Consider the following 15,965-nt stretch of genomic DNA (forward strand, 5'->3'; position numbering starts at 1 on the left):
AAGGGCATTCCAGAATTTAGCTACAGTGAAAGAGTAAAGGTATTGGCTTACAGGGAGTTTAGGTCTCTTGAATTTCAGATCTTAGCGAATGGTTTGGTTGATAAAGAGTCAGAAGTGAAGCCAGGGCTGGGCATTTGGAGGAATTATAGATGAATTTGTGTGCTGTGGCTAGTTGTATGTAAGTTAGGTGTTGTGGGAGTTCTAATCAGCTCAGGGATTGTAATGAGTGACACTGGTGTGAGGAATAGTTTGCTCTAGTAACAAATTTAGCAATGTTGTTGTAGCAGCTCTCCATTTTATTTTTTAATGCATGCCCTCAATATTAAAAGTTGTTTCACTGCTAAAAAGGTTTTCACTACTAATAAAAATGGTAGGAAAAGATCTGCTTTTCAACATTTTCATCGGGAAAGGAAATACTTAGGAACGCAAGATGGTTGCAGTTCAGACTTCTCAGGAAAAGACAGAACTAGTGATCTTTGAACAGTCTGCTCTTTCTTCATCCTTCTCTTTTTCCCCACCCTAATACCTCTAGAAGGAGGAGTTGGTAAATCATTAGAAATAGACACAGACTTGTATATAGCAAAGACAGACACAACACTGACAAAATTTCTGTAATATTGCCTGCAATTTCTAGCAGTTAAAATAATGAAAAGAAGAGGCAGATTAACTATGGAAGTATTAGAAAGGGGAATGGTGGTTGATAATGAAATATAGTATGATATGTTAGTGATAGAGAAAATATGAAAATATTGTTACATGTAAGATTAAGTAGTGAAGTACTTAGGAAAGTGAGAATGTTTGGGGCTACTTGGACTGTTATAAAGAGTATTAGTTTTGGACAGCTGAGGGGACTGAGTGATGAAACTGGGACAGAGGGTGGACAGTAAGATAGTGGTTGATCTAATTAGAGAGAAGAAGAAATTGAGTCTTGACAACTTAGAGCCTGGGATTGATATAATTTGTGTAAACAAAGTTATTCCCTATGGTTAAGTGAGTATCTATTTTGCCTAGTGCAGTAAAAAATGGAGAAGTGGATAAAAATAAGTATTAGGAGAAAAGGCAGCAGGTGTGCCAAAATGTTTTTCTAGCTGGGAGTTGAATTGTTGCAAAGCCAATTTTTACTTGGAGATTGTTTTATTAGCAACTTGAAAGTATATGTCTTGTCAGTTGGCCTGTCTGTTTTATTTGCAGCAGGATAAAGTTCCAATTTTAGTGACTTGGTTATGAGTGTAGATAAACTCTAGCTGAGTTACTTGTTTTAGACATGAGGAGGAGTGATTTGTTGCTTCACCATAGTGGTCTAGAACTGGAGTATGCTCAGAGCACATTTTTCAGTGATGGGCATGTTTCAGGGAAGTTAATTAAGTTATGGACAATCCTGAGTTGTGGTTATGTAAGATAGTGGGGAAGTTCTAGCCATTGTAAATTTGTAAGGGCTATGCAGTGGTGGTTTTATAGTGGGGTATTTACTGCAAATCTGGTTATTTCATTGTGATGTGTGATGTTTAGTTTTAAGGGGGTATTGAGATTTGTAAAGATGGGTATGCATGTAGACCTGATCGAAGTTGGTAGGCAGTGGCTATGGATTTTTTTTCAGACTGTGTGAGAAAACATTTTGCTCTGTATAGTGATCCTAGTTTCCAGTGGGTCTTTTTCATGGCCTGGAGTAGGTGTTGGTCATATTTAAGGTCGTTGTCAAGTAAGACTCTTAGTAGCTTCATTTGTGGTATGCATTCAGTTTTTGTGTTGTCAGATTACAAGATGTAGAATTTGTGTTTTTGTTCTATAAGACTTTTGGTATTAAAAAGCATTAGTTTCATCTTTTTGAGGTTGAGGAGTAGGTTTGCATTGCTGAGCCAGGATTCATTGAATAGGAAAACCTGTTAAGTAATATCTTGTTTTTGTTGTAGTGATTGTGCAAAGCAGATGAGTGTTTTATGAAAGGTTATTTTTCTCTACTATTTTGTTGTTTCAAATTAACATGTTCTCTAAATAAGAGTTTAAATAGACATATATGTTTATGTAATGTTTTTGTACCCTTTACAGTACTCTATAACCATTGTCACATATTAGTTTATATATTTTGAGCATGTACTTCTAGTCAGGGACTGAAAATGGTTTATGTGGCTGAATTCTCTACTCCTTTTAAAAAAATTCAGATAAATAAACACAGTTATGCAAATGTTCAGTCGAGTGGTCTCAAGAAGCTAGAGTCATCCTCTCATCACACAAGGCACTGATTAAGCTGCACTTGGAAAACCATGCTCATTTCTGCTACTTAGATAGCGAGAGAGAGATGTGAATGGTAAAGTGTGTGGATAATTGATTATGTTAAGATCAGGGATGTAGTGTTGCGGTGTAGACCTATGCATGATGTGAGGGGGTTTGGAGGAGGCTTTGCTTCATGCAATAAGAAGATTTAGAAATTGTTTATAATTGCTGTTTGATTCATTTCAAACTGCATTCAAACAATTATTTGTAAAACTAACCTATAATCTTAAATTACCATTACTTAGATTGATCCCTGCAGTGCATTTCCTGAAAGTATAATTGACTGTAGGTCAACAGTAAGATTAAGAATTCCTAGGACAGATGAAGAAATGTGGATGGACGGTCTCCCAAATCTTCTGTTAGCATCTTTATATGTTTCATATAAACCTCATATTCTCAGATTTAATAGCACTGTTTTTTTATTTTATTTTAGATTTTTAACCTGATGAAGTTTGACAGCTATACACGTTTTCTGAAGTCCCGTTTGTATCAGGAATGTATGCTGGCAGAAGTGGAGGGTCGTCCATTACCTGACCCACTACAAATTCCAAGTAGCCCTGCATCAAAGCACAGTGTCAGTTCAGATCGCTCTAATATCTCAACACCCAAAAAGGTATATGTATGTTTTATTTCTAAACCTTATAAGTAATTTGGAATGCAAACCATTGTATAACAATTATTTATGAATTGAATTTAAAACAATGTGTAACATACATTGTTTCATATTGCAGAGAAAATATTTTTATTTGTTTATTTATTTATTTATTTATTTATTTAACATTTGTAAACCAGGAAAGTCCGACTTGGAACAAAGCCAATTTTCAGCTGAGGCCCGGCGAGAAACACTCCAGATGTATGTCTTTGAATGTGGGAGGAAACCAGAGCACCCAGAGGAAACCCACACGAATGCAGGGAGGACATGCACACTCCGCACAGAAGGCACTCCAGCTGAAAATCAAATCAGAGAACCTCTTGCTGTGAGGCAACAATGCCACCACTGCCCCACTGCGCCATCCAAATATACACAGAAGAACCATATTCTTATTTTTTTTTTTCTTAGTGATTTTACCTCCCAACACCTGTGGACCATCAGATCTCCTCAGTTGCTGCATAACCCATTTGTTCCGCGTTCCACCTCTGAGCTGCTTGTGCCCCATGACCTCAATCTCTAATGGAAATTAACCTAATACTAGTTTGCCATTTTAGGTAACCTGAGGGTTAGGGGCAAGACATGAGTGGTGAGGTGGACGTGATCCAGAAAATCATGCTTGAGTTTCTTCTTGGTTATGCGCTAATCTGTGTGTCAGCCCAATATTTTGTTCTCCTGTAATACCATCCCTACTCACATGCTGCTCCAGTGCACCAGTGAAACTGTGCACAACTTGGTAAGAATGGATGTTTTAGCTTAGAGTTTTGCTTGATAAGTATTATTCTTCTGCTAGTAAAACATTCATGCAGCTGGTTGGGCTGTCTCCTCCTCCACAAAACAGCCACACCAACAAGTCACTAAGTGATCCTGAATTGTCTTGGTCAAAGTGAGTGCTTTATATTTCTGCATCATAAAGCCGGTGGAACCATGTTTTCACAGTAGCATATTGATGTTACAGCAGGTTGTCCTGGTGAGCCCAACTGAATTCTTCTTCTTCTTTCAGCTTTTTCTGGTTAGGGGTCATCACAGCGGATCACCTGTCTGCTTATGATTGGCAGTGGAGTTTTACGGTGTCAAGTTGCCAGCCTGGCACCCAACCTTCCACAGAAGGCACACACATGCATGCACTCATGCCTAGGGCCAATTTAGAGTGTCCAATCCACCTACAGTATGTCTTTGGGATGTGGGAGGAAACCGTAGCACCCGGAGGAAACCCACACAACCACAGGGAGGACATGCAGACTCCGCACAGAAGGTACCCCAGCTGAGGATCGAACTGGAGAGCATCTTGCTGTGAGGTGACAATGCTAACCGCTGCACCACTGCAGCCGCCCTAGAGCCTAACTGAATTCTGATTTTTATAAGGTTTGCTTTTCTGATTCTATTGTTTACTTCTTTAAGCTTATTTTAAAATCCCTGTTATGGGGAGTTGTTACATAAATTTAGCAGTGAAGCCTATTTGATGAAGCTTGTCACTTGCAGACTGGCTTACTGGGTGCACTGTCAAATTCACAAATTGCAATACTTCTTCCATATGAAGCTAATTTCCAGAGAGTTTCCAACTGGTTGGTGTCTATGTCACATATTTGAGAGTGTTCTGCTTCAGTCATCTACCATCCTTGGCAGATAAGTACAATACTTTACTAAATTATATTTCTGTTTACAGTTTGAGGGTTGCTGTTATATTTTTATATTATTTGTTGTCTCCCTGCATTTCAAATAATTTTAAAGTGCCCTTGAATTTTTTTGCACTTTGTGAGCTTTCCTAAGGTGGTGATACATTGTATTTGCTTGTTGGCTATTGTAGTCCTGCACTTTTTGCTAGGACAAAGTTGATTTTATGTAAAATTCAGTTACTGGCTTATAGGTTCACTGCCTGAGTGCCAGCAAAGAAGAAATATAGAGAACCTGAAAGAGAATCAACCCAAAAAGGTGAAAAATAAAACTGTCAGGGAAGAATCCTCCAGCTGTTCAGCAAAAAGCAGTTCAAGCTTCAGCGTTGGTACATGAGATGACTTCCAATAATTTAGAGGAAAAAATAAGTCAGATGTACTCAGCAGTGATTAAAATAATTGAAATATTGAAGGAGTATATTAATTCAAATAAAAGGCTGGACAAAATAGAAATAGCTTTTCAAATGAACTGATAAAACTCCAACTATCAGAGGTTGAAATGAGGAAAAGGCTGTCTGAGCAAGAAACTTTTCAACATGAGCTGTTTCAAAAAATGGAAGAATTAGAAGACGAGTGTACAGAGAAAACCTGAAAATCTGATGTTGTCTTCTTCGTTCCTTCTCACGATAGGGTCTCGGATCTGAAATTCGGATCTGGGTCAGCCACATTCTTCAGACTTGGATCTGACTCTCAAGTTCCTCCCTTTTGCCCACAATGCACTACATCCACCCATGTACTTCAGATCTTGTTTGCCACTTCAGCTTGCTGGATGCAGATCTTGCGCTCTCAAGCTGTGGATAGAATTTTTAAAGTTCTCTTTCTGTTATAACCTTAGGTGCATTTTTCTAAGTCCTACCTCCATTTCTCTTTCTTTCAGGGTGCATGTGTGGTGTTTTTTTCTTTCTGCAAAAAGTTTTCTGTTAGCTTTATCTGTCATTAGTTTCTTAAACTTTAACTTAAATCTAAAGTTAAATTTAAAATTAAAGTTAAAAATGTAGAGTTTAACTTAAAACGTAAAGTTTGCCTGTATTCCTTAGAACTGTTCTGTTAGCTTTCTTCAACTGGTGACAATTGGGTTTGGTATTTTTTTTTGGTTATGGCTTACAAACCTTCACCTGTTTTTAAATGCTGTACTTCTTGTGGGCATAAAATCCCCAATTAAGATGCCCACAAGGAGTGTGTGTAGTGCCTGTGTGCTGACCATTTGAAAGTGGATTATAATATTTGTGCTGCATTCAATCAGTGGGCTTTAGCTGACCGTGAGAATAAACTGATTCTTAGAAGCCTTCTTCCCTCCTCGGCTCCAGAGGCTCAGACCCCTTCTGTGCTGCTTCTTCCTCTCCAGCTACAGCTAAAGCGACTAAAAAGAGGTTGTTCAATTTGCATAGATCCAAAAAAGAAGTGGGAGTAGGTTCTGAATCCTCGCTGTTCGGTGGGACCTTTGGATGATTTTTTTTTTTTAAACAGTTGTTGGATTTCCTGTGTTGCCTATTTCCGCTGACTGGGTGGCACGTCAGGAAGGGTCTTGGAGTTGGGGGAATGGGTAGGGAATATAGTAGCCGCCAGATGTGATGCTTAGCACCCAACAGTTTTGAGTCAATTGGGTCCAGACTTTGGGGTGCAAAGCTAGAATGGCCCCCGACTGCCTCCAGAAACAGACAGTTGGGCCAGGAATGCTGGTAGGGCTGATCAGGAAAGGAATCAGTAAAGCCCTGGTTCTGTGGACCCCCTCTGCCTCTAGGGTGGTATCTATTATCAAATCCTCCCCCTCTGCCGCTAGAGGAGGGTTCCCCATGCGGGTCCTGGAAAGGCCTGTGGGATTTACAAAACCACATTTTCTTGCCTCCGCATTGGTTCCTAGAAAAGGACCTCTAGGGGGTAGAAAATTTAATTCCAACAGCAGAAAGGGTCTTCTGTCCTTTTCTCTGCAGGTGAACTGACAGCCGAAAAAGAGAGGAGCCATCGTAAGAGGCATCCAATGACCTGTGTTCTTTCCAAATTTTTCTAATAACGGTGAGTGTATTCTCAATCTTCTATCTTCTAGATGTTCATAGACAACTTCAATTTTATCTGCACAGGACCAAACAACACAGGAAGTCTAGCTCTTTGTGACTTTCTCATCTAATAGACTTGGGCAAGTGGTATCAAAAATTACCTTGGCAAGATGGATATCTGGCTGCATTTCATTCATTTACTCATCAAAAGGATTCCAATTACCCAAAACCTCCCAGGGCGCATACCACCAGAGCTATGGCTATTCTACGGCCTTCTGTTGTAAAACTTCCATTGATGATATTGTTCTAGCAGTCACACCTTTGTTTTGCACTACAAGTTGGATATCCTTTCATGAGGGCCACCCGAGATCTATCTATCTGGGGACTCTGACCCTATCGTGAGGAGGAATGAAGACAAGAACATCAGATTAAAAGGTTATGTCTTACCATAACTTGGCATCTGTGTTTTCTTCCTTCATTCCTCCTCACTTTCCCATTGAAATCTTCCCCTGCCTGTTCTTCTAGAGGACCCTGGATTGTGATGGGACTCATATGTCCCATGTCTGAGCCTCATCTGCTGTTCCTTTGCTGTGTGAATGTTGGATGTATGGAACTGGCAAACTCGATCTGAGGTACTGGGTGGATGTAGTGCATTGTGGGTAAGAGGGAGGAGCTTGAGAGTTGGATCCAAGTCTGGAGAATGTGGCTGAGTCGGATGTGAAAGTCGGCACTGAGACCCTATCGTGAGGAGGAATGAATGGACACAACACAGATGTCAAGTTATGGTAAGACATAACATTTTATTTTCTTCTATACCAGAGAAACTGGGAGGAACAGAATGTATTCATTTTATAAACCACACATACATAACTGGACTGGTATTCCACAGAAGAGTTTAACTGAAAGAGGAAAATGCTTGAAAGAAAGAAAAAAAAATAACATATTAGTTGACTGGAAGTATCAGGGGTACCTTGGACTTGAACCATAAATGGAAATAATGCTGTCCAAATGTCTTCCAGTGAAACTGAGTGCTTTTTATCTCACTTTTATTAGAGACTTCTTCAGAATACAAACACAAAGTGCTGTACAAACCTTTAAATAGCCATATTTGTTTATTTATTTATTTTATTTATTTTACATTTGTTGACCGGGCTAGTCTGGCTGGATACATGTCCATTTTCAGCAGAGGCCCGAGGAGAAAAGCTCCACTATATACTAGTAAAAACATTCAAAAAGGACAATAAAAGAAACAAAAATTATAAGAATGTAAAGAACAAATTCAATGTAGTGTAGTTACATTTACAGTAGCTCGTTAAGATAGGTAAACAAAACAAAGGAGAAATACAGAGGGAATCCATGATCCCATATTTTTTCATAACAACTATAAGAATCAAAAATATTTACAATATTAAGAATTATGATAAACAATTAGTGCCTGGGCACTAGTTCTAGGAAACAGAAATTGCACAGCAGGGATAATTAATAGGTTTAAAAACAAGATGAGATGACATGTTGCAGTATTATATCTTATAAAAGTTGAAAGTGACCATGTAGAGAAAAAAGAAAGTCCATTTGAGAGATAGGCGAGCTACAGAGGGTTAGTATTGAGAGAAGAAGGAGAGGTAATGAAGAGAAGTATAAAGAAAGTTAGATGGGAGGTCAGTCTGGATCCAAGCAAGGGCATAGCCAGGGCATATAAACCATGTAATCTAAGTCATGTGACCAATAAGTCATATGTCTGAACACTTAAAGGTACATACCAAATAAAATATATAAAAACTGCTACCAAACAAAAAGTGTTTTTATAGTTTGGCAGTCTTCACTTTTAAAACACAATTAATAGAACTACATCATTTAAACACGGAGATACCACAGAGCTGAATCTCATCTCTTTTTTCAGTCATGTTTCCCAGTTTTCACCTCATACTGGATAAAACAATAAGTAAAAAGGTCACACAGAAAAACTAATCGGTTAAAAAACAAAAAGAAAAATCCAGTGAAGCTAGCCTTTCCACTGTGTGATACCTTAAACCTCTTTTATTAGAGGTGACATGGGATGTATGCAAATATGTTTAAGGTATCACACAGCGGAAAGTCTAGCTTTGCTAGATTTTTCTTTTTAAATTTTAACCAATTGTTTTTTCTGTGTGACATTTTTACTTATTGCTTTAGTTTGTTACCTTGTACTGGATAAGGAACTTGCTCCAAAAGCAAAATATGAATTTTTTTAAACTGGTACATTTTTGTGCATGTCTGCTAAAGGTGTTTGTGTGTGTGTGTGTGTGTGTGTGTGTGTGTGTGTCTTTCGGCTTTTCCCGGTTAGGGGTCGCCACAGTGGAACTCTGGTCCGCTAATGATTGGCAGTAGATTTTTATGTCCTGAGTTGCCGGCTCTGATGCACAACCTTCAACGAAGGTAAGCCTATTCACGCATGTCTCCACACAGAAGACGGTCTAACTGAGACTCGAACAGGACAACGTCTTACTGTGTGGCGACAACGCTACCGCAGCACCACCACCGTAATTAGTTTAATATTTGTTTTTTATACGGTCGTATATAAATCCTTTGCTTGAGTGGGTATTTTGTCTTCCCCACATAAAAACTTTCACAAGTGATATAAACCACCCTTTTTGTTCCACAGTTATAATGTCTCACACAATCAGTGGTCCTTTTATATCCTGGTACACCCACATATGCATATAACTGAGAAGAAACTTTGCATTGTGGAGGGCATGATGTTCACTTCCTAAATTATGTTATGCATTTAGTTCCCTTAATAAAAATCAAACTGTAAAATATACTATAAAATACATGCTACAAAATGATCAAATAGAAAATAGTAGGTAGTCCACAGCTGAGTTAAAAATGGAATATCCTTTATTGAAACACATGAAGAGCAATCATAGTTGAGTATAGTTGAGTAAATGTAATCTTTCCAAACATCAAAGGTTTCCCAGGCACTGCACTTACAGTAAGCAGTTTACAAAAACAACACCCAATACAAAATGTACAGCCACATCACAAGATGTTTAAACATTTTAAACCCATGAGACGTACCATCACACAGCCCAATATTTTGCTCATAGGAGACTCCATTTTGAGACAAACAGATATCCCAGTTACCAGGCTGAGTAACGTGAGAGTCACTGTCATTTGCTTATCAGGTAACAAGATCCACCAGATGACGTAAGCACTCAGGTCTTTGAACTACAGGTGCTACTATGACTCTTTCAATAGCCATGTGGGTGTAAATGACCCGAGACATACCTCCTTGGATTATATGAAGACAGCATGATAAAGCTGTTGGACTGTGTGTCCCTGGTTGGTGTGAGCCTGGTATTGAGCGGCATTTTACCTTCTCCAAGAATTATGCCAAAATATGAACAGAAGATAATTGACTTTAATAATTGACTTACTTTATATTGCCATTTCAGTGGGGTATAGGATTTGTCTGCATGGAAGGATATTCTTGACAGGCCACATATGTGAGTCTGTCTAGCTTATCCATACTATGTGTGGAAGGTGTAGTGTGTGTGTGTTACTGATAAGCTGTTTGGTATTTTTAGTGTTAGTAATGAGAGCCTTGCTTCCAGAGGCTTTTGAATATTGGCTAAAACCTTGTCAGGCCCCCAAAGTGACATTTTTAGGCACTGCTCCCTCCAAGCTGCCTCACCCTGGAGAATATAGCCATCTGTGCAGTTACATAAACATGGTTTAAAGCCATAGAGAACACCCCAGCAGTACAAGGCTGTAATGTCTACCACAGATTTACATAATTTACTGCACGGGATGGGACATAAGATGGAGAAGTCTCAATTTATATCAAGCACAAGCACATCTCAAGGCTGATCAAATAGTATGATGCACTTGAGCTTCTCCATGTCCATCTTGCCATATCTTGATAAGCTATAGATCTCCCTTTAGGATCCATAATGCATACTTAAACATACTGTAGACTCTGTCCATTCAACCCAATACCATATTCATAGGTGGCTTTAATTACCCTATTGTAAACTGGGAATCATACCTGACCTCAGACATGCAGGACCAGAGATTCCAGGACTTTGGTAACATATACACCCTGGTCCAGCTCCTCTGTACACCCTCTAGAGGCCCTAACATCCTTGACCTAGTCCTCACAAACATGGGGAATCGGAGAGTCCCCTTTCCCTCCAGTGTAATTTCCTCACTGTTCAGATCAGACCGTAACCCTGTCTCCTTTGAAATAAAAATTAAACCCAGGACCCCAGGTAGCCCTTGAACTTTTAAGAATTATTCTTATTTTAACTTCCTACTGTTAAGCAACACCTTGCAAAAACTCTAAGCCCCGCTAAACTCAGAACACTGTTGTTTATGCAGAAATGCTCACAGAAACCCTATATAATTATGTAAATAGCTGCATTTTTGGCAGCTGCCCCTCCCTAAAATAAGCACTGAGCTACTTCAAGTAAAACAAACCATCCTGATAGAATCCCAACATCAGTAGGTTGTTTAACAAAGGAAAGAAGATCATGGCCAAAAATAGGAAGGACTATTCCCAACAAGGTAACAAGTCCCTCAACAGTCTAAACAAACATGTCAAGGGACTAATGAAGCCTCCTAAAGCCAAAATTGTTGTAAAGATAGCACCCCAGTTAAAAGACAACCACATGGCTTTCTTCAACAATATTTGCAAGCTCAGAGGCAACACGCGACAATGTGCCAAACTAATTGAAAAAGGAGCCACCTATATAGAGCCAGGGGACACAGATAATTTAATGGCTGACAAATTTAGCCCCCCCCCCCCCGAAATACTCTCACCCATAACTCCCTCAATTATCACTAGGAAGCAGATCCTCAGTGGATTCACTAAGTGCAGGAACACAAAATCATGGACCCAGATAATATCACAGGATGCCTCTTAGATAGCATGAAACATGACCTATCAGACCCAGTAGAATTTCTTTTCAACCATAATTTCCAGACAGGCTTCATAACAGGCAATTGACGAACTGCAGCTGCTATCACCCTGCACAATGTGGGCCACTTATAAACCTGGGCAACTATAGACTCATACATCTGACTACTCTCATATGCAAAGCCATAGAAAGACTCATCAGATACATGATAAAAAAATGACATAAGAAGCCTACAGACATTGGATCCAATATGGTTTGCTTTCTTCAAGAGTAGGTCATGCCTATTCAACCTGGTGGACTTTGAGAAGGTCACTAAAGCCATGGATGAGGAAAAGTAGTGCACACTGCCTACCTTGACCTAGCCAAGGCATTTGACACAATACCTCAGTCGTCGGTCATTGTAGATAAACTCTCTAAATTAGGCATAAACCCATGTGTCACCCACTGATAACAGGCTGACTGACTGATATGACCTAAGAAGTTAGGCTAGAGGAGGCTACCGCTACAAAAAGGCCAGTCACTAGTGGAATCCCTCAGGGTTTGGTGCTGGGGCATCTCCTTTTTGGCATCCACTTCTCTGAAGTCAAGACCAACATCAAGGGCCTCTGGCTGACCAAGTTTGCAGATGACTGCAAATTAGATGCAGTAATGGAATCACCCAAGGCACAAATGCCTTCCAAAAAGTCCTAACACAGACAAGTAACTAGTGCCAGTGCCATGGTCTAAAGTTCAATGCAAAGAAATGCATAATAGTATGCTTTGGAAAAATGGACATCCTTGGAAATTACCACTTTGATAGTGCACCCTAAGAGTAGACCCAGTGGTGAGACATGTGGAAGTGTGAGTAGATAGTAACCCTGCCTTTGACCATCTTGTGTCTACAGTGATGAGAATATCATTCAACTTACACATCTTATAAGCAAGGGCATGATATCTAGGTCCAAGGACGGCATTGTTCTTTTGTACTCAGCCCTCATCAGACCAGTCGTCTTTCCACCTACCTGTTTAACAAGTAAATGCATGCATACATATGTACATACATACAAAAATAAATAAACAAGATGAAAGGCATCATAGTGAGTAGTGCAGATAAAAAGGCATTTCAGAACAACTTCAAAGCTTTACACACTAAGTCCATAACTTACCAGGGCATAATTGTAGAGTAGAAGTTGTAATCAGTGGTCTCTGGATTGCCTGCTCAGCAAGGCTGGTTTTATTCGTTGAAGGACAGAAACTGATGAATAGTTACTCAGTTGAAGTCTTATAATGTGTTTTCCAACTGAGAGAAAGACTAAGAAATTAGATTGCTGCCCATCAACTTGATCTTAGAGGCCAGAAGCAGCAGAATCAATGGACCATGTAGAAAATGGCTGCAGAAGCTTGGAAGATGACACCATGCAAACGCATCACCCATTTAGTAAGAAAGGAAAGTGTGCTGTTTGTTAACTTGCTAACATCAACAATGTTATAACTATGCTGTGGTGATAACCATTGTTGTAGCACTAGCTGTGTGGACTGCCTTGTCCCATTCAAGCTGATGCTCAGTGCATGAAAAGCAGAACACACACAACACTCTTGTTTCACTATAAACTAATTTTAGTATTACATTTGCAGTGTTGAATTTCAGTGTTGAATCATGTGTAATTCTCTTTGCAGAACTACAGATATCATCTTAGTCTGGGATGGGGAGTTATTTGCTGCAATAATCCCAGGGAAACACCATGCTTAATTGTACTCATCACTGGTTTCATTCTGTACTTGTCCTTCTGTTGTCCTACATGCTGATCAGCCAGGAACTATTTCCACTCAAGAGGCCTTCCTGACTTTGTATAATTTTGATAAATTGCTTTTATTTTGACTCTAGGGTGGAGTGTTTTTTTTTTTGGGGGGGGGTGACAAAGCTGCTATGTATATTATTGTTAAATTGTGTTTTGTTTACTGCTGTGTTTTTTGTTCTGCTTTTACAGTAATGTTATACTCTTGTACTTGTAATCAGGCATTCTGTGTACTTGAAGTAGTTTATGTAATAATACACTCTATTCCTTGTCTTTGCTGTACCTGTCCTTCTTCTAGTTTCTGCCATTCATCATTTACTTCTTCATCTCTCCGTTTCCTAATGATTAATCACTTTCCTTCACATTTCCTTCAGCAACAAGTACGTAAAGCCTTGAATAGCTCAGTAAAGCATGCAGGTTGTTGTTTATCTTATATTGAAAGCAATGCTATATTTTGGGTCCTTTGCTAATTCATATTTTAGGCAAAAAGCACTGCATCTAACAGGGTGACCTACATTGCTAACAGCTCTCCTGAACTTCCTAGCAGCAGCAGAGGGCACACTGCTACATCAGCGCTTTACATTTTGCAGCCAGACTAGAAAAACTCCGGACCAACTTGGAAATAATTTTGTAAGCCATTTGGTTGTGTAATCTTCAAGAACAGCTCCTGGGTGGGAATCGCTGTTGAGCAAGCTGGCTCACAGGGGCAGGCAGCTGTCTTTAGGTAGCCTTGCCAATGCTGTCTTTGCTGCCCCAACCCCACCAAATAAGCTGCGTAGTCACCCCAAGTTAACTTTCTCATCCCAGAGAACTCCTGCATTTCTCCTGTGATTGAATAATGTGTCTGTGCTTTCTGCAGTTAAAGTTAACTTGTGTTAGCAGCAATACCCCTTTGGGCTTTCTTAATGTAACCCCCTCCCTGTATTTTTTATACCATTTGAGAAGCCTTGTATTTACCTGATTGTGATGTTTCACTGTACTTTCATGACTGGGAGCTGCACATGCTTAGAATGATTGGTTCCCACTAATCCCACTAATGTGGGGGATGTTACCTGCTTTACTGTTATCCCAATCCTAATTCCCAGGCCACTCTCTGGGCTTGCACATTTAAACACTGAGAACCACTTCCACATACTGCACTAATTATCCAGCCCTTTAAAGCTGTAATCTGTAAATTTTCACAATAACACTGAATCTGCATTTTCACTAAACCCACAAACAAAGTGCAACCATACACCTACACACTAGCACGCTTTATCTCCTTGCAGCTGTGTTATTGTTGATAACACCATAACATCAGCAACCAATGACTAAATAAATGACTAATAAATAGCAACTCCTTCTGCCATTACACCTACCTCTATCTCCTCATACCATTCCCTCCCCAGCACATATTCTATTTTCTCCAAGACTATATCCTTTAGTGCTACACAGTCATCACACTGTACTTTACAACCACAGTTATGACCACAGCTCAAATTTTCATCGACCCTCATGCAGTATCACACATGCATTCTCACCTGCATATGTCCAACTCACTCTGCTTTGCCGTAATTTATGAAAATTAGTCTGAAGGCTTTTTACCCTCTCTGTGTGATACAGCCATCACAGCTTTCATCTAATATACTGGTGCTGTCCCTCCTTTTAAAGTATTGTTAAAAAACCTTCACATCATTATCACTTTCTTCCCTCCTAGCTTCCAAACTTCAACTGGAATACTATTTGTCCTAGGAGATGTCCCTGTTGACTGAGTATACATCTCTATTTTTATCTCATCACCGTCTGTCTTGGCTGTTAATTCTTGAGCCTTAGTCTCCTCTAACAATGGAATAGTTAAGTCTTCATAAACACTTCCATTTGTGTCTTTCCTTGGTTTCCTCATTCTTCTGTTTTATATAGGTTTTCATGGAATTTCCGAAGTATCTCCAATATTCTTCTAGGGTTTCCAGTTATCCTTCTTGTCATAGGCTCCCCAAGTTTGGCAAAACTTCTTTTTATTTTCTATTGCCTAAATTGTTGCACTAATTGTTTTAGTGCTGTGGAATTCTTATAAAAACAGACACACACAGCTGGTATAATTATTAAGGTGCTATTGTATGCACAACATACACAATTCAAGTCTGACTTCCAGCAAATGCCAGTGTGGAGATTGCATGTTCTTTCTGTGGCTGTTTTTTCCACCTCCCAAGAACATGCTTGTTTTTTTTCACCTCAAACTCATCTAAGAACAGAGTTGTGGGCAGCAGTACAGACTCTAGATGGTGCCTATTGGAGGGAAGAGTTGTGTGGGCTTTGCAGTATTGCAGTATCCTTGAAATAGGGGAACACGGAGCACAGTCTGTCATGTCAGGCATGTCACTTGACAGTGTAAGTATTGGCTCTGTGTGATTTGGTCACATTGACTAATGTCGCCAAAAGTGGGAGTGAATATTTGTCGGTGATAAGTGGGTTGAGAATCCAGTTTACTCCAGCTGACACCAGGGACCCATACTAATGGTGGGAGAGATGCATGTACCCTTATTGGCCAGTATGTACCCCACCATAAAGCCCAGCAGCCATGGGTCAGTAAGCTACTGGCTGGCTGATGTTCAGTTTCCCACCTTGAGTTACCTGAGATAGCTCTTTCAGTCAAAAGCCGGATGTAAAATAAGTCAACCTGCCAAACATAAACTGAGAATTGCTACAGCCAGTATAGGTTCATTGAT

The 15,965-nt window shown here is 39.6% G+C and overlaps 1 protein-coding gene across 1 annotated transcript in view; it reads left to right on the forward strand.

Annotated features, from left to right (window-relative positions):
* Positions 1 to 15,965, forward strand: part of LOC122802295 — a 1,020,490-nt gene that overhangs the window by 391,171 nt on the left and 613,354 nt on the right. The window contains exon 6 of the mRNA XM_044071943.1: positions 2,705 to 2,884. Coding sequence (XP_043927878.1) covers positions 2,705 to 2,884 — 180 coding nt within the window. The remainder of the gene's footprint in view (positions 1 to 2,704; positions 2,885 to 15,965) is intronic.

The sequence above is a fragment of the Protopterus annectens genome, chromosome 5.part0, assembly GCF_019279795.1.
Source record: "Protopterus annectens isolate FY-2018-M chromosome 5.part0, PAN1.0, whole genome shotgun sequence".
Classification (NCBI taxonomy): Eukaryota; Metazoa; Chordata; order Ceratodontiformes; family Protopteridae; genus Protopterus; species Protopterus annectens.